The 24,573-nt window shown below is 39.9% G+C and overlaps 1 protein-coding gene across 2 annotated transcripts in view; it reads left to right on the top strand.

The window, feature by feature from the left end:
* DIP2B (disco interacting protein 2 homolog B) overlaps nucleotides 1-24,573 on the top strand; it is a gene marked incomplete at both ends in the record, with an annotated part of 282,346 nt that overhangs the window by 167,001 nt on the left and 90,772 nt on the right. The window contains 6 exons of one of the 2 annotated variants that reach the window (XM_080705172.1): nucleotides 1,118-1,330; nucleotides 4,814-4,969; nucleotides 5,626-5,748; nucleotides 12,916-13,113; nucleotides 19,752-19,843; nucleotides 20,999-21,109. In XM_080705172.1, coding sequence (XP_080561298.1) covers nucleotides 1,118-1,330; nucleotides 4,814-4,969; nucleotides 5,626-5,748; nucleotides 12,916-13,113; nucleotides 19,752-19,843; nucleotides 20,999-21,109 — 893 coding nt within the window. The remainder of the gene's footprint in view (nucleotides 1-1,117; nucleotides 1,331-4,813; nucleotides 4,970-5,625; nucleotides 5,749-12,915; nucleotides 13,114-19,751; nucleotides 19,844-20,998; nucleotides 21,110-24,573) is intronic. The other variant, XM_080705171.1, reaches the window with a different exon arrangement.

Genomic DNA, 24,573 nt, shown 5'->3' with positions numbered 1-24,573 from the left:
CTCTGAGCTACACCCCCCTGCACTATTTTATTTTATTGGAACAGGTTCGCACTAGGTTGAAAGTCTCACAGCTTGCTGAGGCTGTTCTTAGACCTGCAGTCCTCTGTTTCAGCCTCCCAAATACTGAGATTACAAGCATGCACACCCAGCTTTTTCCTCAGCTTTTGCTTACTTATATTTAGTTAATCTCCCCTCCCCTCAACATTTAAAATTTGGGCAACATTTTCTTAAATACAGACATCAGTGAATTTCTCATAATTCTTCTCAAAGAATTAAGGAAAGAAATCCAGATGTTGTGCCCTCGTCTATCTTGTATGGAAAGCTTACCTGTGCCACATGACCATCTGGCTCTTCCACTGAAACCATGAATGATCCCAGGCCAGGAACTACTTCTCGTCCTATTTTGATTCCCCATCACCTAGCTCACTATGGCATAAAAGTTTTTAACAAGAATAAGTATTTGTTTGTTTGTTTGTGGTACTCAGGATAGAATCTAGGGGCATTCTACCTCTTAGCTACACTTCTAGATCAGTCCTATTTTTATTATCTTATTGTAGAACAAAGTCTAATTTGGGGAGGGTCTCACTAAGTAGCTGAGACTGGCTAGGAACCTGCCATCTTCCTGTGTCAACCTCCTAAGTACTGGCATTGCAAGTGTGTGCCAACATGCCTGGCTCAGTGCGTTCTTATATCTTCCTATCAAGCTCATCTTCTTTTAAGTATAAACTCATAAAGTACTTGTAAAAATCAATGTAGCAACTTGTCATAAGATCTTTTACTTTAAAAGAGTTTGAGGAAGATATATAAGTGCTTCAAAATTACTTAAATATAAGTAGGTAAACTAGAATGATTCGGATATTAATTAAGCTCAAAAAAGAAAAAATAGTGATTTAATTTAAAATGTTTTTCAAGTTTTTAAAAATACAACTTATAATTGCCTACAGATTCAGGTTGTTTTATTCTTTAAAACTTGAAATTCTTTAGAAACTTTCACCTATGAATCTAACTTAAAAATGCGAATGTTTTGCTGGTGTCGAGATCGAATGTGTGATCATTGAGCAAGAATGCAGTCTGTTGTAGGCAGGATGGAGAACCTTTTTTTTCTAATCCCACACAGACACGTCTTCGGCCTCTGAGGATGAGGGCTCACTGAGACGCCAAGCCGCGCTCTCTGCTGCCTTGCAACAGAGCTTACAGAACGCAGAGTCCTGGATCAACCGTTCAATTCAGGGATCGTCCACTTCTTCATCTGCATCTTCTACGCTGTCCCACGGAGAGGTCAAAGGAACCAGTGGGTCTCTAGCTGATGTATTTGCCAATACTCGAATAGGTAGGAGCTGGATCTACCTAAGAAACCCAAATTATGTTCTATTTGGCACCCAGTATCCAGGAAACAGTTTACAATTTGTTAGGTTTTTCAATGTGGCCTAAAACTAATCAGAGAGAATCTGACAGTTAATGAGGCAAAGAAGGAAACACCAGCAATACATTTGTTGCAGGAGTGATAGGTACCAGCTATGCATTGTTGGTGCATAGTGTTGCCCACCTGAAGCCATATCTATTTCCATAAGCAATATTCAAGCTGCAAGATATAACACCAGTCTTAGTATGAGTTTATCCTAGGTGAATAATGTTCCATATATTAGAAGGTGTTAAAATATGTAACATCTTAGATATCCCCAGTATCATTGTTTATATTCTTTCAAAGTAAACCTGAGCAAATTCTACTCTAATTCATTATGAGTGAGGCTGTTTTGTCTTTAGCATTAAGACTGGATTTATTGTCCTTGCTGCTGTGATATTGCTATACCTGGAGTGTGCAGGCTGAGAATGTTGGTAGTCTGTGAGCTGCTACCTGCTGCTGATGCTACTGTATGGAGTGTAGCTTTTGCTTGGCTCTGCTTTATGGGGTTTTGTTTTGTTCGTTTGTTTTGTTTTTAAGAGTTGTGACATCTGCAGACAAAGACACAGATCTCCACTTTTGCCTAATTGGTTGATACAAATTGCACTAAATAATGCACATCAGTGTTATGTATCTGTGATGTTTTTCCATTTTGTCTTGACAATGAGTTGCATTTTGCTGTCTTAATTTCCCCTTCATTGGCCTTTTGTATCCTTATACATATCTTCATAGTATTAGTTGATTTCTGAAAAGAAAAAGCTGGAAATTTTATTTTTTGAAGATAATAACTACCCCAAGGTTATAATCACCCACATTAAAAAGCTATGTGCAAGCCAAAGTGGTGGCACATGCTTATAATCCCATTACTTGGGAAGCTGAGACAAGAAGATTGCAAGTTTTGCAGCTAGCCTTAGCAACTTAGTGAGGCCATCTGCAACTTAGTGAGACATTGTTTTTTGAATATAAAATAATAAAATAGGGCTGGAGGTGTAGCTCAGAGGTAGAATGCCCCTGGGTTCCATCTCCAGTACCACACACATGTACCAACTGCCAATGGCCTGCTCTGCACACTTAGCTCCATCCTGTAGTTCACTAGGTGTCCTAGAGTAGCTACACATAGTGTTTATGTTCACCACTTCTTCTAAGCAAGGGCTATGCTTGGTGAGCTCTCTTATTTCCATATCTTTCTAAAAGAGACCACCACTCTTTCTTCTTCTTCTTCTTCTTCTTCTTTTTTTTTTTTTTTTTTTTTTTTTTTTTGCGGGTCTGGGGATGGAACCCTGGGGCATTTGACCTCTGAGCTACACCCCCTGCCCTATATTTTTTATTCTTTTTTTATTTTGAACCTGGGTCTCACTGAGTTGCAGAGGGCCTCACTAAGTAGCTTAGGCTGTACGCGAACCGCGATCCTCCGGTCTCAGCCTCCCGAATGCTGGGAGTACAAGCGTGTGCCACCACGCCCGGCTTTAAAAGAGAACACTTTTCACTTAAATAATTGTCCTGACACCAGTTAAATTATCTGCATTTTTTGTTAACAAGATGGTTTCATCTGACCTCAGATTTTTCTGTTATTTCTGTGACTGAAGTTTCAGTAAAAGAAACCATTTTATCCAACATAATTGCTTTTTGGATGTTTGTTCTATCAAAAATTAGTTCATATTCCTGATAGGAAAATTTAAAAACATATATAAAGAAAATCAAAATACAATCCTACTTCCTAAGAATAACACTTTGGTGTATATTCGAGATTTATTTGTATATGAACATGTGGGGCTTTGGTTTTTATTTTACAAAAATTTAATTATTCTAAATGCAGAGTTTATTACTTGTTTTCCTTAATAGTGTGTCCTGAACATCTCTTACATCATTACAGTTACACTATTGTTCTTATGGTTGTATGACTGTACAACCCTGGTTTATTTAGCCTTTTCTCTCTTTTGGGTATTCTCTTTAGTGTCTAGTTTGGGGCACAGTGCAAACTTGAAATTAACATATTTGAACATACAACTTTGTGCATTTGTCTATTTCCTAAGGATGCATTTTTATTCAAATTGCTGAGTCAAATAAAAGTGTACATTCTTAATGCTTTTGTCACCACATTATTCTACAAAAAGGTATACTGCTATATACTTGGACTAGTATATTTCAAACTTTCAAGGATGTCATACTAGTACTTATAGTCCTTTTGGACATAGAAACTATATTCCCATGTTGATTTTAGAAATTGTTTATGTTAGCCAGGTGCGGTGGCGCACGCTTGTAATCCCAGTACTTAGGAGACAGAGACAAGAGGATCACATGTCCAAAGCCAGCCTCAGCCACTAAATGAGGCACTCTACAACTTAGTGAGACCCTGTTTCAAATTAAAGAATAAAAAAATAGGGGTGTAGCTTGGAGGTAGAATGCTTCTGGGTTCAATCCAGAACCGCAAAAAAAAGGAAATTGTTTATATTATCTTTTTTACCTTTTCATAAATTTTAATGACTACAATTATTCTTAGAAATTATATATTATATTCTAATTTTCTTCTTACTCATATAGATTTTTTTTCTTTACTTTTGTTTTGGTAAGACATCCTTAATAAGTGGATTTCTTCCAACTTATATCACTTACTTTCTCTGTTTAACGTATCCCTCCATGAAGTAGTATGCAGTAACACTTTTTATTTTTTCTCCTGGTACTGGGGATGGAACCCAGGGGCATTCTACCTCCGAGTTACACCCCTGGCCCTATTTTTGTATTCTTTATTTCGAAACAAGGTTTCAGTAAGTTGCAGAAGGCCTTGCGAAGTCCGGGAACCATGATCCTCCTGTCTCAGCCTCCCAAATGCTGAGATTATAAGTGTGCAACACCATACCCGGAGCAGTAACACTCTTTAATCTTTGCTTAGTATGTCAAATAGATCCAAGTAACCTATGGGTTATTTTATAAAAAATTAAAAGTGGACTTTACCTGGTTTTTCTTTATCTGGAAACTTGGGTAGTCTGACCCATTCTCAAAATATTATTTTGTTCTTTGATGGAAGGGAAGATATTCTAGATAAACAATAGTAATCATGAAGAAAATATTAGTAGCCTTTTAGGATCTTACTCTGGTTCTGTTTTTAAGTCACCTGTAACCTTTATTTTCTTAGGATTATTTTTATAACACTGGATTTCTACCAGTCTTTCTGTGTAGAAAATAATGTTTTTGAGAAATATTTGCTATACGATTCAGTCTTACTAAAGCTACCTAAATCTTGAAAGTAAAAATTTTGGAAAACTGATATGCCCTCACTTATTTTCCTATTATATCTTGTTAGTAAAATTATGGTGTTAAAGCTTGTTTTATAATAGCTAATGTCCTATCTCTTTAGTTTTTTTTCTTGTTACTAATGTTATATAATTCTAAGTTTTGTTCTCTCCCTCTTAGAGAATTTCTCTGCTCCCCCAGATGTCACTACAACTACCTCTTCCTCATCATCATCGTCCTCAATACGCCCAGCAAATATTGACCTGCCCCCTTCGGGGATAGTTAAAGGCATGCACAAAGGATCCAATAGGTCCAGCCTTATGGATACAGCTGACGGTAGGGAGTTCTTTCTGGTAGCTTGTAGGGAGTACAGAATAAATTAGAAGCATTCAAATTATGACCAGCAGCTCATGAGTGACTGGCCCAGCAGCTACAGACTACCTTGCAGTTGGCCCACTCGCCCAGGCCATCCTAAGTACCTTCTTCTCCACACTTGTTCACACTCAAGTGGGTGCTTCCAAAGATACTTTGAACCAAAAAACAAGTGTGAAATCCTTAAGCTTTGTATTAGTAATAATGCCATATTTGTTCTCTATTGTCCTAAAACTCATTGTGAACATACTGGTACCTATTTGGCCCACTTAAAATAGAGTGAGTTTGTTGGCAAGGTCATATACCATTAGAAATAAATGCTGAAGCTGGGCGTGGTGGTGCACACTTGTAATCCCAGTACTTGGGAGGCTGAGACAGGAGGATTGAGCAGGTTTGAAGCCAGCCTCAACAACTTAGAGATTCCCTATTTCCAAATAAAATATAAAATACATCTGGGAGTGCAGGCCAGAGGTGGAAGGCCCCTGGGTTCCATCCCTAGTACCACAAAAAAAGGAAGGAAGGAAGGAAGGAAGGAAGGAAGGAAGGAAGGAAGGAAAGAGAGCTGAACGAAAATATCCTTCAAGTCAATAGATTTTAACTTACCACTTTTTCCCTTATAGGGGTTCCTGTCAATAGCAGAGTGTCCACAAAAATCCAGCAGCTTCTCAACACTCTGAAACGACCCAAAAGGCCTCCCTTAAAGGAATTTTTTGTGGATGACTCTGAAGAAATTGTGGAAGGTAGTAGTAAAAATACCAAAACATATTTATTAGACAAATATATCTTAATCAGTTACTAAATGTTAGGTATAAAAGGATAAAGGATAAGATGCAGTTTTGGGATCAAAGAGTTCATAGTTCTTTGCTTTTTTTTTCTTAAGGATCTTTTACATTTTAGATCTTAGATGAAGGGTAAGGAGAGAGAGGAAGGGAAGGGAAGAAGAGCAAAGAGAGAACCATGGTGTTCAGAGCTATCTTTGGTAATATGTTCTTTGAACAGAGAAACTATACCCAATATGTATTTTCAAAGCTTATTTTTAGCAGATAGCCTCAACTACTTAGTTAATCCCTTGGCAACTCAATAAGACCCTGTTTCAAAATAAAGAGTTAAAAATAAGGCCTATGGGTATAGCTCAGAGGCAAAATCCCCCTGAGATCCATCCCTAGTACCACCCAAAAAATATATATTTTTACATTAGGCATTTTCTAGGACATGGATGTCAAATTCAGTCTCAGAAAAAAATTATCCAGTTATGGCTTGGGTTTGGAGTGTCTCTCAAAACCTCATGTGTTAGGAAATGCAGGGAGATTGTTACAGTGGGTGTGGCATCGAGGGCTGTATCTGTCCCTGGCCACTTTCTGTCTCTGCTTCTAACCACTGATAGGTGAGAGCAGCTTTTCCTCCACCATGTTCGAAAGCCTTGCTGCCAAGCAATTTCTGCCTTAGAGCCAGCCAACCACAGACCAGAACCTTTGACACCTCTAAAATCGTGAGCCAGCTGAGCGGAGTGGCACACACCTATAATCCCAGCATTTGGGAGGCTGAGACAGGAGGATCATGGTTCGTGCCCAACCTTGACTAGTGAGTGAGGCCCTCTGCAACTTAGTGAGACCCTGTTTCAAAATAAAGAATAAAAAATAGGGCTGGGAGTGTAGCTCAAAGGTTGACTGCCCCTGGGTTCAATCCATAGTACCACAAAAAATAATTACATATATGTTTCACACATACACACACACACACACACACACACACACACACACACGAATGAAGGGCTGAGGATGTAGCTTGGATATAGAACGCCCCTGGATTCAGTCCCCAGTACCACATACACCAAAAAAGAAAGTCATGAGCTGATAAACCATTTTTGTCTAAACTGTATTTGTCAGGTGTTTGGGTCACAGCAATAAGAAAGATGACTGGAACATCCCAGCTCCATGCCACAAACCTGCAAACCCAACTTCTCCAGAGGCCAAGACAGAAGGGTTGAGACTTAGCATTTAACAAGACCCTGTCTCAAAACAAAATAAAAAGGACTAAGGACATAACTCAGTAATAGAGTGCTTCCTTGCATGCTCAAGGACCTGGGTTCAATCACCAGTACCATTCCAGAAAAAAAGCTTGCTCAGTCTTTTTATTCCTTCCTTCCTTCCTTCCTTCCTTCCTTCCTTCCTTCCTTCCTTCCTTCCTCTTTCTCTCTCTCCCCATCCATCTTTCTTTCTTTCTTTCTTTCTTTCTTTCTTTCTTTCTTTCTTTCTTTCTTTCTTTCTCAGATCAGAGGATGGAACCCAGGGGCATTCAATCTCTGAACTACACCTCCTGTCCTATTTTTTATTTTTTATTTTGAAATATGGTCTCACTAAGTAGCTGAGGCTGTCCATGAACAGTGATCCTCTGGTCTCAGCCTCCCAAATGCTGGAATTATAAGCATGTGCCACCACACCTGGTCTTAATTTTTGTTTAACATAGACCTTTTTTCCCCCCTGGTACTGGCGTTGGAACCCAGGGGCATTCTACCTCCAAGCTACACCCCTCAGCCCTACTTTTTATTCTTTATTTGGAAACAGGGTCTCACTGAGTTGCAAAGGGCACTAAGTAGCTGAGGCTGGCTGAGAACTGTGATCCTCTTGTCTTAGCCTCCCAAATGCTGGGTTTTACAAGCATGCACTACCATACCTAGCAAACAGTCTTTTTTTTTTTTTTTTTTTTTTTTTGCGGGTCTGGGGGTGGAACCCAGGGGCATTCGACCTCTGAGCTACACCTCCTGCCCTATTTTTTTATTCTTTACTTTGAAACAGGGTCTTACTAAGTTGCGGAAGCCCTCACTAAATAGCTGAGGCTGTCTACAAACCGTGATCTTCCGTCTCAGCCTCCCAAATGTGAGGATTACAAGCATGCACCACCATACCCAGCTCAAACATAGTCCTTTAATTAAATCAGCTAATCAGAGCATGCATGGTGGTGCATACCTGTAATCCTAGTACATGGGAGGCTGAGACAGGAGAATTGCAGTTTGTAGACCAGCCTAATCAGCTTAGTGTCTCAGCAACCTAGGGAGACCCTGTTTCAAAACAAAAAATAAGCTGGGCTTGGTGGTGTACACTTGTAATCCCAATATGTGGGAGGCTGAAACAGGAGTATCTCAGGTTCACAGACAGCCTTGGCTACTTAAGTGAGGCCCTTTGCAACTTAGTGAGAACCTGTTTCAAAATAAAGAATAAAAATAGGCTTAGGGATATAGTTCAGAGATGGAATACCCCTGGGTTCAATTCCCAGCACCACAAAAACGGGGAAGCTGAGGTATATGGACGTAAAATGTCTCTGGGTTACATCCCCAGTACCACACCCCCCAAAACAATCAGCCAATCAACACACACACACACACACACACACACACACACACACACACACACACATTTACTTTTTACAAGATAGTGTGGTAGATGGCAAAAAAGATTCAAAGATTTAGGAAAAGCCAGTTATAGTGGTGTATGAGTAATCCTAATACTTGGTAGGCTGAGACAGGAGGATCTCAGGTTCAGAGTCAGCCCTAGTAATTTAGTAAGGCTTTCAGCAATTTAGTGAGACTTTATTTACAAATAAAAAATAAAATAGGGTTAGGAATATAGCCTGAGGTAGAAGGCCCCTGGGTTTTATCCCTAGTACCACCAAAAAAAAAAAGGATTAGGAAAATACAGTAACTTCTTTTATGTTGTTTGTGATTTTGACCAGTGTTAAGATATGTATACACATAGAAAGTTTAATTTAAGCCGGGCGTGGTGGCGCACGCTTGTAATCCCCGCGCTTGGGAGGCTGAGACAGGAGGATCACACAGGTTCAAAGCCAGCCTCAGCTACTTAGTGAGGCTTTCAGCAACTTAGCGAGACCCTGTTTCCAAATTAAAAATATATTTAAAAAAAATGTCTGGGAGTATAGCCCGGAGGTAGAAAGCCTCTGGGTTCCACCCCTAGTACCACCAAAAAAAAAAAAAAAAATTAATTTAGCCAATAAGCTTATTTTGGTGAAAACAGGCAGTTGGAAAAAGGGGAAAAAACCAGTTCTGTGTGTTTAGAGAAGACTTCACAGAGAAAGAGATAATCAATGTTTTATTCATTCAATAACTTTAAAATTTTTTATAGATGAAATCTTATGTCTAGGATTTAATAGGGAAAGAGATGGGAATAGGTTTGAGCATAGATAAAATGAGATGAAGCTAGATGATGAATAGATTTATTTCACAAAAGCTTTTTAAAGACAGACAGAGCAGGAGCAAGCAAGGTAGGGGGAAAGAGAAGTTTTTGTCAATAGAACTAAATCTTGGTGGCTTTGTAGTTTGTTTTTATGTCCTGAGCCTAATAGCTTTGATTGCCAACAACCATTAATGTAATTAGGTATATTGGCAGACTAGTTCTGGTCTTAGTGCAGTTCATGTAGCAGGAAGCAAAAAGCAACCTGGCATGTAAAGTTAAGATGAGATTCTGAGCCAGGTGTGATGCCCGCACACTTGTAATCCCAGCATTCGCGAGGCTGAGACTGGAGGATCCTGGTTTGCAGACAGCCTCAGCTACTTAGTGAGGCCCTTTGCAACTCAGTGAGACCCTGTTTCAAAATAAAGAATAAAAGTAGGGCAGGGGGTGTAGCTCGGAGGTTGAATGCCCCTGGGTTCCATCCCCAGACCCACAAAAAAAAGAAAAAGTGTAAACAGAGTCTCATGCTGCGTGTTGTGGCATATGCTTGTAATTTTAGTACAGAGACTAAGACAGAAATCAAAGGTTTGCAGCCAGCCTCAGCTACTTAATGAGGCCCTCAACAACTTAGTGAGATGCTATTTCAAAATAAAGAATAAAAGTAGGGCTTGGGGAGTCACTTGAAAGTAGAATGCCCCTGGATGCAATCCCTAGTACTGCCATAAAAGAAAGAGAGTCTCACTAAGTTGCTAATGCTGGCTTTGAACTTGTGATCCTCTGTCTCAGTTTTCCAAGTGCTGGAATTATAGATCGTGCCACTGCACACAGCCTGAATGTCTGTCTTGATTCACTGATGATCGAGGTGTTTATGCCAGTAACAACCTCTCCAGGTCTTCTAGCACTGTGCATTGACCTGGCAAATGAAGACCAAGGTTTAAGAGGGCTCATACTTGAACAATTTACCTTGGCAGAATAGAGTAGCAGCATTCTACAAATTATAAAGAGGCAACAATTACTTATTTGAGTAATTGTAACCTTTATAAAGGATAAATCTTTATGTCTTTGGGAATGTGAAAGACTGAATGGAGTCTGCAGACCTAGTGGAGGGTAACATTAGTTATACTGATTTTTATGACGAAAGACTGTGTACTGCATACAGTCTGTTCCTAAAAATAAAACAATTTACTTAAAATTATCTGTGTTTATTATAAAATAGAAGGGAAACAGAAACTTTATATAGGGCAGCAAATTGGGAAGTGAAACTTTTTCATGAATTTTATGTCAGCAAAGAATGAATTGATGTTTTAAGTTTTCTTTTTTTCTTTCGTGTGTGTGTGTGTGTGTGTGTGTGTGTGTGTGTGTGTGTGTGTGTTTTACTAGAGATTGAGCCCAGGGGCATTTTACCTCTGCGCTAACCCCCAGCTTTATTTTATTTTTATTTTAAAACAGGATCTCTTTAGGCGATAATAGTCTTATTAGTTGCTGAGGCTATCCTTGAACCTTGTAATCCCTGCGCTTGGGAGGTGGAGACAGGAGGATCGCACTGGTTCGAAGCCAGCCCCGCTGGCTTAAGAGACCCATTTCTAAATAAAAATATAAAATAGGTCTGGGAGTGTAGCCCGGAGGTAGAAGTGCTTCCAGTAACCCCAGTTCCAGCACCAAAAATAAATAAATAAATAAATAAATAAATAAATAAATAAATAATGCAACATTTATTTTCTTAGTGTTTATCAGTGCTGTGTGCATAATCGACACTCAGTAAATATTTGCCTTTTTTATTTTTTTAATGCTGAGGATTGAAACCAGGGCATTCTATCTCTGAGTTATACCCACAGCGCTTTATATTTTCTATTTTGAATCAGTGTCTCACTAAGTTGCTGAGGCTGAACTTGAACCTGCTGTCTCAGCCTCCCAAGTACCAGGATTATAGGTATATGCCACCATGCCTGCCTAATACTTGACTTTTTTGTTCCAAGTGTAAATTAACTTTTTTTTATGAAAATTTAGGATTTTTTATTATTTGAATAATACTTGTCCATTGTAGAAAACAGAGGACTTTAGTTTTATCTGTATGAAAGCATATGAAACGTCCTTCATCTCTTGTCCTTGGAATGACCGTGTTAATCTAGCTTTTTTTGTTTTGTTTTGTTTTGAAATTTATTTCAACTCAACTAACATTGTTGAAAACCCTTTAAGTTTTAGGTACTCTAGGCAGTAAAGGGAATAAGAACCATCCTTTTCTCAGGAAGTTGTTGGGTTTTTTTTGGGGGGGGGGTCCAATAATGGAAGCCATCAAAGATCCTCAGCTTTCGTGAGGGTAGAGGGCCACATCAGGTGGGGCAGTAAGGAAGGAATAGTCCTTTCAAGGAATGGTTGGGATTGATTCTCAGAGGAAGTGCTGTTGGAGTGAGTACTGATGAGAATGAGTAAAAGTTCTCAGGAGGCAAAGGGATTGATTGGCTGTTCAAAATGTGTGCAAAAAGCTGGGCATGGTGATGCATGCTGGTAATCCCAGCATTCAGAAGGCTGAGACAGGAGGATTGCAGTTCGAGGACAGCCTCACCTACTTAGTGAGGCCCTTTGCAACTTGCAAAGACTCCCCTGTTTCAAAATAAAGAATAAAAAATGGGGCTGGGGGTGTAGCTCGGAGGTAGAATACTTCTGGATTCCATCCTCAGTACTGCAAAAAAAAAAAAAAATGTGTATGCAAAAAAGCTGGACATGGTGGCGCACGCTTTTTTTTTGAAACAGGGTCTCCCTAAATTGCAAAGTGTCTCACCAAGTGGTAGCTGAGGCTGTCCACAAACCACGATCCTCCTGTCTGTCTCCCAAATACTGTGATTACAAGCATGTGCCACCATGCCCGGCTCAGCCTCATCTACTTACTACTTAGTGAGGCCCTTTGCAACTCAGTGAGACCCTGTTTCCAAATAAAGAATGAAAAATAGGGCTGGGGGTGTAGCTCACAGGAAGAATGCCCCTGGGTTCCATCCCCAGTGCCGGGGGGGGGGGGGGGGGGGTGCAAAAGTATGGAGACATGGACTGTTTAATTTGTGCCTATTGTCTACTTAAGTCTAATAATGACCCTATATGACAGTTATACCATTTCCATTTTACAGATAAGGAAAGCAAGGCCCAAGTAAATCATTTTACCTCTGGTCATACTGGTAAAAAGTAAATGTAAACGTGGGGGTTTGACCACAGTTATGCCTTTTCATTAAACATAAGCTACTAAGTGGAACCCATCTCTTTAACACTGGACATAAACTATAAAGAATTAATAACAAGTTTACTACTAATTGTGAAATTGCTAAGAAGAGCTGGGTGTGGTGGCACATTCTTGTAATCCTAGTACTTGGGAGGCTGAGACAGGAGAATTGCGGTTTGAGGCCAGCTTCAGCTACTTAGTGAGGCCTTCTGCAACTTTGGGAAACCTTGTTTCACAATAAAGACTAAAAAAAAATAGGGCTGGGGATATAGCTCAGAGGTAGAATGCTCTGGGTTCTATCTCTAGTACTGCCAAAAAAAAGAAATTGCTATAAAGTTTGTACTTTGTGTTTCTCTGTATGTGGAGTAATTTGTTTTGTCAAGGTCAGTATTTGTTGCACAAAAGAAATGTTGACTATGACTTCAAAATTCAGTGTGAAATTGAAAAGGGAGATGTGTTGAGATTAGAGCTATCTTAGCTAGGACCTGGACTCAGTGCACCTTCTTTCATTTTTACAGTACCTCAACCAGACCCCAACCAGCCCAAGCCTGAGGGGCGGCAGATGACTCCCGTGAAGGGAGAGCCCCTGGGGGTCATCTGCAACTGGCCCCCTGCACTGGAATCTGCCCTGCAGCGCTGGGGTTCCACCCAAGCCAAGTGCCCCTGTCTGACTGCCCTGGACGTAACAGGGAAACCAGTTTACACACTCACCTATGGTAAGTTTACGAGTCTAGATCCTTCTCTTCTAGGAGTTTCTCACAATATTATGGGAGTATTTTTATCATAATATTTAGCACTTGCAGACATTATGCTTCAAAGGATTCTTTCAGTTATTTAATAGGATCCTAAGTTCTAGGAAATGCTATTGCCAAATATTTTCATTTGCTAAAGTGATATTTGCAAGCCAACTAACAATTAAGGACAGCAAAGAGAGATTGTAGATCCATTGATGTTTTAACATTAGAAGAGAACTTTAAAAAAACATTTGGTCAGTGTTAATGATATACAGAGAAAATCAGGTAGTTTATCTCAAAATTGAAAATGATCGTTTTAGATCTTGATTTGATCCTACATTTTGCTTATAATAGAAAATTCTGTAATGAACAAAGAGTCAATACTTTTTCATTTAATTTTACATGAAACAAAGTTTTTGTTTGCTTTTTGCAGTGCTGGGGATTGATTTCAGTGCTACTTGAATCTGGGCAAGCATTCTACCACTGAGCTATATTCTCTAGCCCCTAATTTTTTTTTCTTTATGAAATAACTTCAGGGAAAATGGAGTCAGCTTATGAGATTTTGTACTAGATTGTTCAGATTCCTTTTCTGATTCCTTCTTTTCCCACACATTGTCCATAGACCTAGACTGTAGATTCCTAACCTTATTGGCTTACCATACCCTTTTCAGGAAAAAAACTTAAGAATCTTCCTGGGTGCTTCCACTGCCTCCCTGTTTTTATTTAATTTTATTGTGCTTGGAATTGAACCCAAGGGCATTCTTTCTCTGAATTATACTCCCAGCCCTTTTTATTTTGAAATAGAGTCTCACTCAATTGCTGAGGCTGGCTTTGAACTTGTGATCCTCCTGTCTCAGGCTCCCAAATTCTGAGATCACAAGCATGTGCCACTAAGCCCAGCCCTAGCTCTTTTACTTACTTATTTATTTATTCTTATTTTATTTTTGGTGGTACTGAGGGTGGAATCAGAGCTTTTCTACCTCCAGGCTATCCTTCCAGACCTGTTTTATACTTTATTTGGAAACAGGGTCTCACTAAGGTTCTGAGAGCCTCACTCAGTAGCTGAGGCTGGCTTTGAACCTGTGTGATCCTCCTGTCTCAGTCTCCCAAGCCCGGGGATTACAGGTGTGCGCCACCACGCCCGGCCCCAGCTCTTAAAGGAAACGTGGTGAGGGTAGGTATGGGGAGGGAGGCTAGACAAATCAGCCTGGTGATCCCAAGATGGTTTGTGGTGGTCTGATCACTTTTTGGGTCTTTGGCATGCTCTTGTTATCTGATTAAAAACTCTAGACTTCCGGGAAGATGGCGACCAAGAAAAGCGGGGCTTAAGAGCCCCGCTAACAACCAATCTCCATTACAACAAAATCAGTGCCTTTCATAGCCAGAAAACACCATCACCAGAGAAACAAAAAAATCACCAGGCTCCAGAGAGAAAGAGGTCTGAGAACAGAGCTCAGAGCCACAGAGGAGATACACCGGCCTCACGCCCGAGGCCGCAGCAGCAGCGCCATACTGCCGGCGGCAGCTGCGACTTCACCAGACGGCTACAGCAAGCCAAGGTGAGCCGCTGCGGAACAGCCAGGCGGGATTTCTCGCCGCAGGTAAAATCTAAAGCTCCCAGTGGCTGAGCTCAGCACACGCTGCAGGGATTCAGAGTGGAAATCAAAACCAAGAAGAAATACGCCAGCCTCACGGCTGAGGGCGTAGCAGCGGCGCCATATTGCCACCGGCGGCAGCAGCAGAGAATTCACCGAATCCAGTACAGCTACATCTGCGTACTCAAGAACAGTGAGTCAAATTGCGGGCCACAGAGGAGAAATCCCAGTACTGTACTCCCTGGGACTTGACCCAGTGGGGGAGGGGCGGTGGCAGAGATATCACACCATAGGAGAACGTGCAACCTGGCACCCCCCACTGTCTAAAGCAGCCTCTATCGACTCTCTGGGTCAGAGACTCTGTGATACAACCCAGTAAAGGAGTAGTGGGGTCTGAGATACTACAGACTCGAGATCCAGAACACCTTAAGTGAAGTCATAGTGACCCAAGGGAAGAACCCAGAGAAGGCACAAACTTCCGAAATCATGGGAAAGAGGAATAATACTGGAGCAATGAATGCCCACAACCCCACAACATCAGAACCCGATAAAACAGAAAATCAGAGATTTCTAGAAGATCAAATCAGGAAAATAACTGTAGAAATAATAGAGGTGCTTCGAAAAGAACTCAGAGAGAGCCAAAAAGAGATAAAGGATGCAATTAATGAAGTAAAGGCCTCAATTCAAAGCACAAACAACCGATTAGACCACATGGAGAACAGAATCTCGCTCTTAGAAGATGATCATTCCAAAAATGAACGCATAGTTTCTAATCTAGAAAAAAATATCCGACAGCAGGAATCTGATATTGAAGAAATATGGGCCCATTTTAAGAGAGCTAACCTAAGAATAATTGGAATAGAGGAGGGAAAAGAAAGTGAAATCAAAGGGATCAACAATCTCTTTAAGGAAGTAGTAGCAGAAACTTTCCCAAACATAGAGCAAGAGGTTGATACACAGGTCCAGGAAACTTATAGAACTCCCTTTAGACAGGATCAGAGAAGAGGATTCCCACGCCACATAATTGTCAAAATGACCACTGTGGAAGCCAAGCAGAGAATCTTAAAGGCAACAAAAGCAAAGGCCAAGTGACATTCAGAGGCAAACCAATTAGAATCACTCCAGACTTCCCAAACCAAGTCATGAGAGCCAGAAGGGCTTGGAGTAACATATTCCAAACTCTGAAAGAAAACAACTTCCAGCCAAAAATTTCCTATCCAGCAAAACTTTCTATCAAATTAAATAGGAAAATAAGAAGTTTCCATGACAAACAGAAACTGAAGGAATTTATGTCTTCAAAACCAGCACTAGAGAAAATACTCAAAGAGATTAACTACAAAGAAGAAATAGGTAACACACACCAGAACCAGAGAAACAAGAGTTTCCATCCAACAGACAATTAAGATTGGTTATCTGTGGAGATTCATTATTTATGTTAGTCTTTTACCTATCTCTAAATGGTATTGTTTGCCTTTATTGTTGTTAATTTTTAGGATGTCTAGTTGGAATATTAATATACCTTCAGATATAGCATTTGGAAATATTTTATCCCATTCTATCAGTAACTTTTAACTCTGTTTACATTGTCTTTGGATATACAATATTTTTTTTATTTTTTAGGGAGTTTGTATACTCTTCTGTTGCCTGTGCCATTGAAATCATATCCAAGAAATCACTGCCAATTTCAATGTTGTGAGGTTTTATGACCCACATTTTCTCCTAAAAGTTTATAGTCTTAAGATTTATATTTAGGTCTTTTATCTATTTTGAGTTAATATTTGTATATGGGATTAGGTAAGGGTCCAACTTTATTCTTTTCCATGTAATTATTATGTTTTAACAATATTTAGTTAAAAGATTATTATTTCCACCACCAAATGTTCATGGAAACCTTGTCAAAAATAACATGACAATAAATGGAAGAATTTAGCTCTAGGCTTTTATTTAACTCCAATGGTTTATATGTCTGCCTTTAGAATAGTACTACACTGTTTCAATTATTGTAGCTTTATATGGTTTGAAATCAGAAAATATATATCTTCTAGCTTTGTTCTTTTTCAAGATCGTTTTGGGTATCTAGAGTCCATATTCCATATTAGGATAGATTTTTTTTCCTGAAAAATAAATATATAAATATATGATAGTTTCACCTAAAAAAAATAGAAAAAAAATATTCTCTGGTAAGAAAGAAAGTAAAAAGAAATATTGAAATGTTATCTTTAAGTCATCAAAAGCTTGGTATCAGACAAATGAAACTATTATGTGAGATTATCATTTTTAATTTTGGATAAATTGCTATAATACTAGATTTCAACCATTAAGCCAAGCATGGGAGGGAGGGATGGGGAGAGAATGGGGCGGGGATCGGGAGGGGGCTGACTGGGCGATGTGTGCATGTATGTCTACAAAAGTTTGTATCCCACTATGATGTATGAATACAGTGCACCAATAAAAAAAAAAAAACTCTAGAAAGTTCTACATTACAGCGTTTTTTTGTTTGTTTGTTTGTTTTTGTTGTTGTTGTTCTTTGGTGGTGCTGGGAATGCAGGGGCCTTCTACCTCCAAGCTACAATCTCAAACCTATTTTTTAATTTGGTAATAGGATCTCACTTGGTTACTGAGTCTGGCTTTGAACCTTCTATCCTCCTGTCTTAGCTTCCCAAGTACTGGGATTACAAGTGTGTGCCACCACAGTCAACTTAAAGGCCTCTTAACTTATCATATCTCAGCTAGCCATGATGACACATGCTTGTAATTCTAACACTTGGGAGGCTGAGACAGAAGGTTCACAGGTTCGAAGACAGCCTCAGCAATTTAGCAAGGCCCTCAGTAACTTAGTGAGACCCTATTCCAAAATTTAAAAAATTTTAATTAATAATAAATTATTTAGCCAGGTATAGTGCCGCATGCTTGTAATCCCAGCATTTGGGAGGCTGAGACAGGAGGATCATGGTTTGCAGACAGCCTCCACTATGTAGGAGGCCCTCTGCAACTCACTGAGAACCTGTTTCAAAATAAAGAATAAAAAATAGGACTGGGGCCGGGCATGGTGACACATGCTTGTAATCCCAGCATTTGGGAGGCTAAGACAGGAGGATCACGGTTTGAAGATAGCCTCAGCTACTACTTAGTGTAAGGCCTTTGCAACTCAGTGAGATCCTCTTTCAAAATAAAGAATAAAAAATAGGGCTGAGAGTACATCCCAGAGGTAGGATGTCCCTGAGTTCCATCTCCAGTACCGGGGGGGAAAAAATAATAGGACTGGAGGTTTAGCTTAGAGATAGAATGCTCCGGAGTTCCATACCCAGTACTGAAAAAAAAATTATAATAATTTAAAAATTATTTAAAAACCAGGTTGGATGAGTGATGTTACACAAACTTATAATCCTAGTACTTAGGAGGCTGAGACAGTAGGAACACAGGTTCTTGGCCAACCTCAGCAACTTAGTGAGGCCCTCCACAACTTAGTGAGATTCTGTTTCAAAACAAAAGAAAAAATATAGGGCTGGGGGTGTAGCTTGGAGGTAAAATTCCCCTGGGTTCCAGCCCAAATACACACACACACACACACACACACACACACACACACACACACACACAAATAAATAAATGAAATAGGCTAGGAGTGTAGCTCAGGGGTAGAATGCTCTTGGGTTCAATCCCCAATCCCCCCCCCCCAATAATAAATAAAATAGGACTGGGTAGCCAGGCCTAGTGGCGCTTGTTTATAATCCCAGCATTTGGGAGGCTGAGACAGGAGGATCACAGTTTGAGGACAGCCTCAGCTACTTACTTAGGCCCTTTGCAACTCAGTTGAAACCCTGTTTTAAAATAAAGAATAAAAATAGGACTGTGTGTGTATAGCTCGGAGGTTAAATGCCCCTGGGTTCCATCCCCAGTACCACCAAAATAAATAAGACTGGGTATAGCTTGAAGGTATCATATTTCTCTTGCTTTAACTATTTATTGAGGGAGGTTAATTAACAGTGCACAATATGTGAGAAAATTTTGGGTTAACTTTAAGGTTTACAGATCTCTCAAGAATTAGGGAGTGATAGGCCTTAAAGAGTATGTGGAACTACTGAATTAAAATTTTGGGGCCAGGCATGGTGGCTAACGCTTGGAAGATCACAGTTCGTGGACAACCTCAGCTAATTAGTGAGGCCCTTTGCAATTCAGTGAGATCCTGTTTCAAAGTAAAGAATAAAAAATAGGTCTGAGAGCTGGGCATGGTGGCACACACTTGTAATCCCAGCATTCAAGAGTCGGAGACCGGAGGATTGCAGTTTGAAGACAGCCTCAGCTAGTTAGCAAGACCCTTCGCAACTCAGTGAGACCCTGTTTCAAAAATGAAAAGACTAAAAAATAGGGATGGGGATGTAGCTCGGAGGTACAATGCCCCTGGGTTTCATTCTCAGTACTGCAAAAAAAAAAAGGGTCTGGGGGCGTTACTCATAGGTAGACTGTCCCTGGGTTCCATCCCCAGGACCGCCAAAAAAAATAATAATCATCATCTTTTCTCTCTTTTGTTTCTTTTATTTTTTATTTCCTGCTTCATATTCAGAAAAGAATTCGAGCTGGGCATGGTGCTGCAGGCCTATAATCACAGCACTTGGGAAGCTTAGACAGGAAGAATGAAGGTTCAAGGCCAGCCTCAGCAACTTAGCAAGGCCCTCAGCAACTTAATGAGACCCGTTTCAAAAGAAAGTAGGGTTGGAATATAGTTTGGAGGTAGAATGCCCCTAGATTCAATCTCCAGCGCAAAAAAAAAAAAAAAAAAAGTTTTTTTAAATATATAAACCAAGATGATGCTTTATTTTTATTTCAAAGCAGGACTGGTTCTTATAAACTAGAATGCATATAAACTTTCTTGGGAAGGGACTTAATGTTTTTTGGGAGAGGGATGATACTCATGGCATGCATTCGTTTGGAAGTCACCATTGTCTCATTCAAACTTTTGATGAACTGAGTGCTCTCTTGCTGAAATATACCTCTTTTATTTCTGTATGACTCTTCTTTTTCCAGGAAAGTTGTGGAGCAGAAGTTTAAAGTTGGCCTACACACTGCTTAATAAACTGGGGACCAAAAATGAACCTGTGTTAAAACCTGGAGACAGGGTAATTGATGTTTATGTTTTTAAGTGGTATTTATTGTTATCTAATATGTACCTTTAGGGGTTTTAATGTACAATAGGAAAATTTAAACTAGGAAAAGTAAAGGTTTACTTCCAGCTCATGTTAGCTCAATTCCAGGTGCTAGTCTTTGCATTTAGAGATTGACAGCAACCTGGCATGAAGGTACACATTCATAATCCCATTACTGGAGGCTGAGACAGGAGGATCGCAGGTTCAAGGCCAGCCCTCAGCAATTTAGTGAGACCAATTTAGTGAGACTCTCAGCAATCTAATGAGGCCTTGTTTCAAAACAAAATATAAAGAGGGCTGGAGGTGTACTTCAAAGATAGAATGCCCTTAAATTCAATCCCTAGTACCATAGTAAATGGATAAATAAAATAAAAATATTTTAATAAAAGGCCGAGGGAGTAGCTCAGAGTTAAAATGCCCCTGGGTTCAGTCCCCAGTACCAAAAAAAAAAAAAAAAAAAAAAAAAAATTAGTTCCCATGTTCCTTTCTGAAGATGCTCATTTGGAACCTTTGAGGAATTAACGCCAACAACAAAAACTAAGTTATTCTACAAATAAATATTTCAATATACAAAAATAAACTAAGCCAGGCATGGTGACGCATGTGTATCATTCTAGTTCTTGGGAGGCTGAAACAGGAGGAATTCAGGTTTGTGGCCTGCTTAAACTACTTAGTGAGGCCTTCCACAACTTTGTGAGGCCCTGTTTCAAATTAAGAATAAAAAACAGGGCTGAGGATGTGGCCCAGAGGTAGAATACCCCTGGGTTCAATCCCAAGTACTGCAAAAAAAAAAAAAAAAAAAAAAAATTAAAACATAAAAGTTATAGCCGAGCAGATGGCACACATTTTTAATCCCAGCATTTGGGTGGCTGAGACAGGAGAATCGCTTTGGGGTTCTACAGCCTCAGCTACATAGTGAGGCTCTTCGCAACTCAGTGAGACCATGTTTCAAAATAAAGAATAAAAAATAGGGTTAAAGGTGTAGCTCATAGGTAGAATGTTCCTGGGTTCCATTTCCAGTGTTGCAATAAATAAATAATAAATAAGTAAATAAATATCTTAAAGAATGACATTGAAAAGTGACTATGTTTGTATTCCTCTGTTACTGAACGTCTCTGTGAATTTCAGGTAGCTCTGGTTTACCCCAACAATGATCCGGTTATGTTCATGGTGGCTTTCTATGGATGTCTCCTGGCAGAAGTGATCCCAGTGCCCATAGAGGTGCCTCTTACCAGGAAGGTAATGTTGATGCATTAAAAGAAGTGTGGCCGGTGCCACATGCCAGCACTGGGTTCTAGTTGGATCCCTCGACACAGTCACGACATTAGAAGCAATCTGACCATTTCCCAAAGTACTTAGCTTTACTGTCTAAAAACATGAAAGTTGTAGAAAAATGGTTTAACGTTTGTAAGTATCTACAAATAACAATATGCCCATCTAAGATAGCATTTTATTTTTGTATTGTAAATCTTTTTTTTTTTTCTTTTTTTCTTTTTTTCTCCAGTACTGGGAATGGAACCCAGGGGCATTCTACGTCTGAGCTCAGCTGCAACCCTATTTTTTATTCTTTATTTTGAAACAAGGTCTCACAAAAGCTGGACATGGTGACACATGCTTGTAATCCCAGCACTTGGGAGGCTGAGACAGGAGGATCGCACAGGTTCAAAGCCAGCCTCAGCTACTTACCGAGGCTCTCAGCAACTTAGTGAGACCCTGTTTCCAAATAAAAATATAAAATAGGTCTGAGAGTGTTTTCCAGAGGTAGAAAGCCCCTGGGTTTCATCCTCAGTACCAGGAGAAAAAAAAAAACAAGGTCTCACTAAGTTGCAGAAGGCCTCACTAAGTAGCTGAAACTGGCCACGAACAGTGATCCAGCTGTAAATCATTTTTAAAATCATGGAGAATTACTTGACTTTTCAGCACTTATCATTCATTAAGAGTATCACCCTTATTTCAGAGACTTGTAAGGAATTTCCTTTATCCGTATCACACAATCTAGGATTGCCATTAAGTGGAAGGGTGATACAGCAATGGCTTTTAACTACTCTGGAGTATAAGATTTTACTTGACAACATCTCAGCCCTAGTAAATGAAGGCTGTGTAACAAATTCCTAAGTGATTTCTCCGTGAGTGTTTGCTTTAATTTTCTTGTGCAATTTATTACTGAAAGATGATATCAGAAACCAATATGGGGGGACTTCTGGGAAGATGGCGACGGAGAAAAGCAGGGCTTACGAGCCCTGCTAACAACCAATCTCTATTACCACAAAATCAGCGCCTTTCATAGCCAGAAAACACCATCAGCAGAGAAACAAAAAAGGTAAATACCAGGGACAGAGAAAAAGAGGGCTGAAAAAACGAGACACCAGAAAGAAACCAGACCGCAGTGCTGCAGCCGGAGCCCTGGCGCAGAGCCATGCGGACGCCATTGTTCCTTCCAGCACCAGAGAGGAGGGGAACTCAGAACGGAGCTCAGAGCCAGAGAGGAGATATGCTGGCCTCACGGCCGAGGACGCAGCAGCAGCACCATGCAGCCGGCAGCAGCGGCGACTTCACCGGATGGCACCAGACCAATGAATTCAACAGCTCACCAGGCTCCAGAGAGGAGCAGCAGACAGCGAGCTGAGGTGAGCCGCTGCAGATCAGCCGGGCGGAATTCGGCAGATTTTTCGGCGCAGGGAGTGTCTAAAGCTCCCAGGGGCTGGGCTCAGCACACCCTGCAGGAACTCAGAGCGGAGCTCAAAAACAGAGAAGAAATACGCCAGCCTCACGGCCCAGGGTGTGGCAGCGGCGCCATATTGCCACCAGCAGCAGCGAATTCACCAAGTCCACTACAGCTCCATCGGCCACTCAACAACAGTGAGTCAAATTGCGGCCCCTAGAGGAGAAATCCCAGTACTGCACTCCCAAGGACTTGACCCAGTGGGGGAGTGGCGGTGACAGAGATATCATACTATAGTTACAACTCCATGAAGGTGAACGCCCAGCCTGGCACCCCCCATGGTCTAAAGCAGCCTTGATTGACTCCCTGGGTCTGAGACTTTGCAATACAACACAGTAAAGGAGTAGTGGTGACTGAGATACCACAGACTCAAATCCAGAGCACCTTAAGTGAAGTCGTAGTGACCCAAGGAAGAACCCAGAGAAGGCACAAACTTCCGAAATCATGGGAAAGAGAAATAACAATGGAGCAGTGAATGCCCACAACCCCACAACATCAGAACCTGATAAAACAGAAATTCAGAGATTTCTAGAAGATCAAACCAGGAAAATAACTGCAGAAATAATAGAGGTGTTTTGAAAAGAATTCAGAGAGACCCAAAAAGAGATAAAGGATGTAATCAATGAAGTAAAGAGACCCAAAAAGAGATAAAGGTTGTAATCAATGAAGTAAAGGCCTCAATTCAAAGTATAAACAACCGATTAGACCACATGGAGAATAGAATCTCGCTCCTAGAAGATGATCACTCCAAAAATGAACGCATAGTTTCTAATTTAGAAAAAAATTTTGAAAGCAGGAATCTGACATTGAAGAAATATGGGCCCGTTTTAAGAGAGCTAACCTAAGAATAATTGGAATAGAGGAGGGAAAAGAAGGTGAAACCAAAGGGATCAACAATCTCTTCAAGGAAGTAGTATCAGAAACTTTCCCAAACATAGAGCAAGAGGTTGATACACAGGTCCAGGAAACTTATAGAACTCCCTTTAGACAGGATCGGAGAAGAGGATCCCCACGCCACATAATTGTCAAAATGACCACTGTGGAAGCCAAGCAGAGAATCTTCAAGGAAACAAAAGCAAAGAGCCAAGTGACATTAGGAGGCAAACCAATTAGAATCACTCCAGACTTCCCAAACCAAGTCATGAGAGCCAGAAGGGCTTGGAGTAACATATTCCAAACTCTGAAAGAAAACAACTTCCAGCCAAAAATTTTCTACCCAGCAAAACTTTCTATCAAATTAAATAGGAAAATAAGAAGCTTCCATGACAAACAGAAACTGAAGGAATTTATGTCTTCAAAACCAGCGCTAGAGAAAATACTGAAAGAGATTAACTACACAGAAGAAATAGGTAACACACATCAGAACTAGAGAAACAAGATTTTCCATCCAACAGACAACTAAGATTGGTTATCTGTGGAGATTCATTATTTATTTTAGTCTTTTACCTATTTCTAAATTGTATTGTTTGCTTTTATTGTTGCTAATTTTTAGGATTTCTAGTTGGAATATTAATATACCTTCAGATATAGCATTTGGAAATATTTTATCCCATTCTATCAGTAACTTTTAACTCTGTCTACATTGTCTTTGGATATACAATATTTTTTTATTTTCTAGGGAGTTTGTTTACCCTTCTGTTGCCTGTGCCATTGAAATCATATCCAAGAAAACACTGCCAATTTCAATGTCATAAGGTTTTATGACCTAGATTTTCTTCTAAAAGTTTATAGTCTTAAGATTTATATTTAGGTCTTTTATCTATTTTGAGTTAATATTTGTATATGGTGTTAGGTAAGGGTCCAATTTTATTCTTCATGTAATTATTATTTTTCAACAATATTTAGTTAAAAGATTATTTCCTCCACCAAATGTCTGTGGAAACCTTGTCAAAAATAACTCGACAATATATGGAAGAATTTATCTCTAGGCTTTTATTTAACTCCAGTGGTTTATATATCTGCCTTTATAACAGTACTACAC

This window comes from Muscardinus avellanarius (assembly GCF_963383645.1).
Source record: "Muscardinus avellanarius genome assembly, chromosome: 11".
Taxonomy (NCBI): Eukaryota; Metazoa; Chordata; class Mammalia; order Rodentia; family Gliridae; genus Muscardinus; species Muscardinus avellanarius.
Note: the sequence above shows the minus strand (reverse complement) of the source record. Positions and strands in the feature narration are given on the sequence as shown.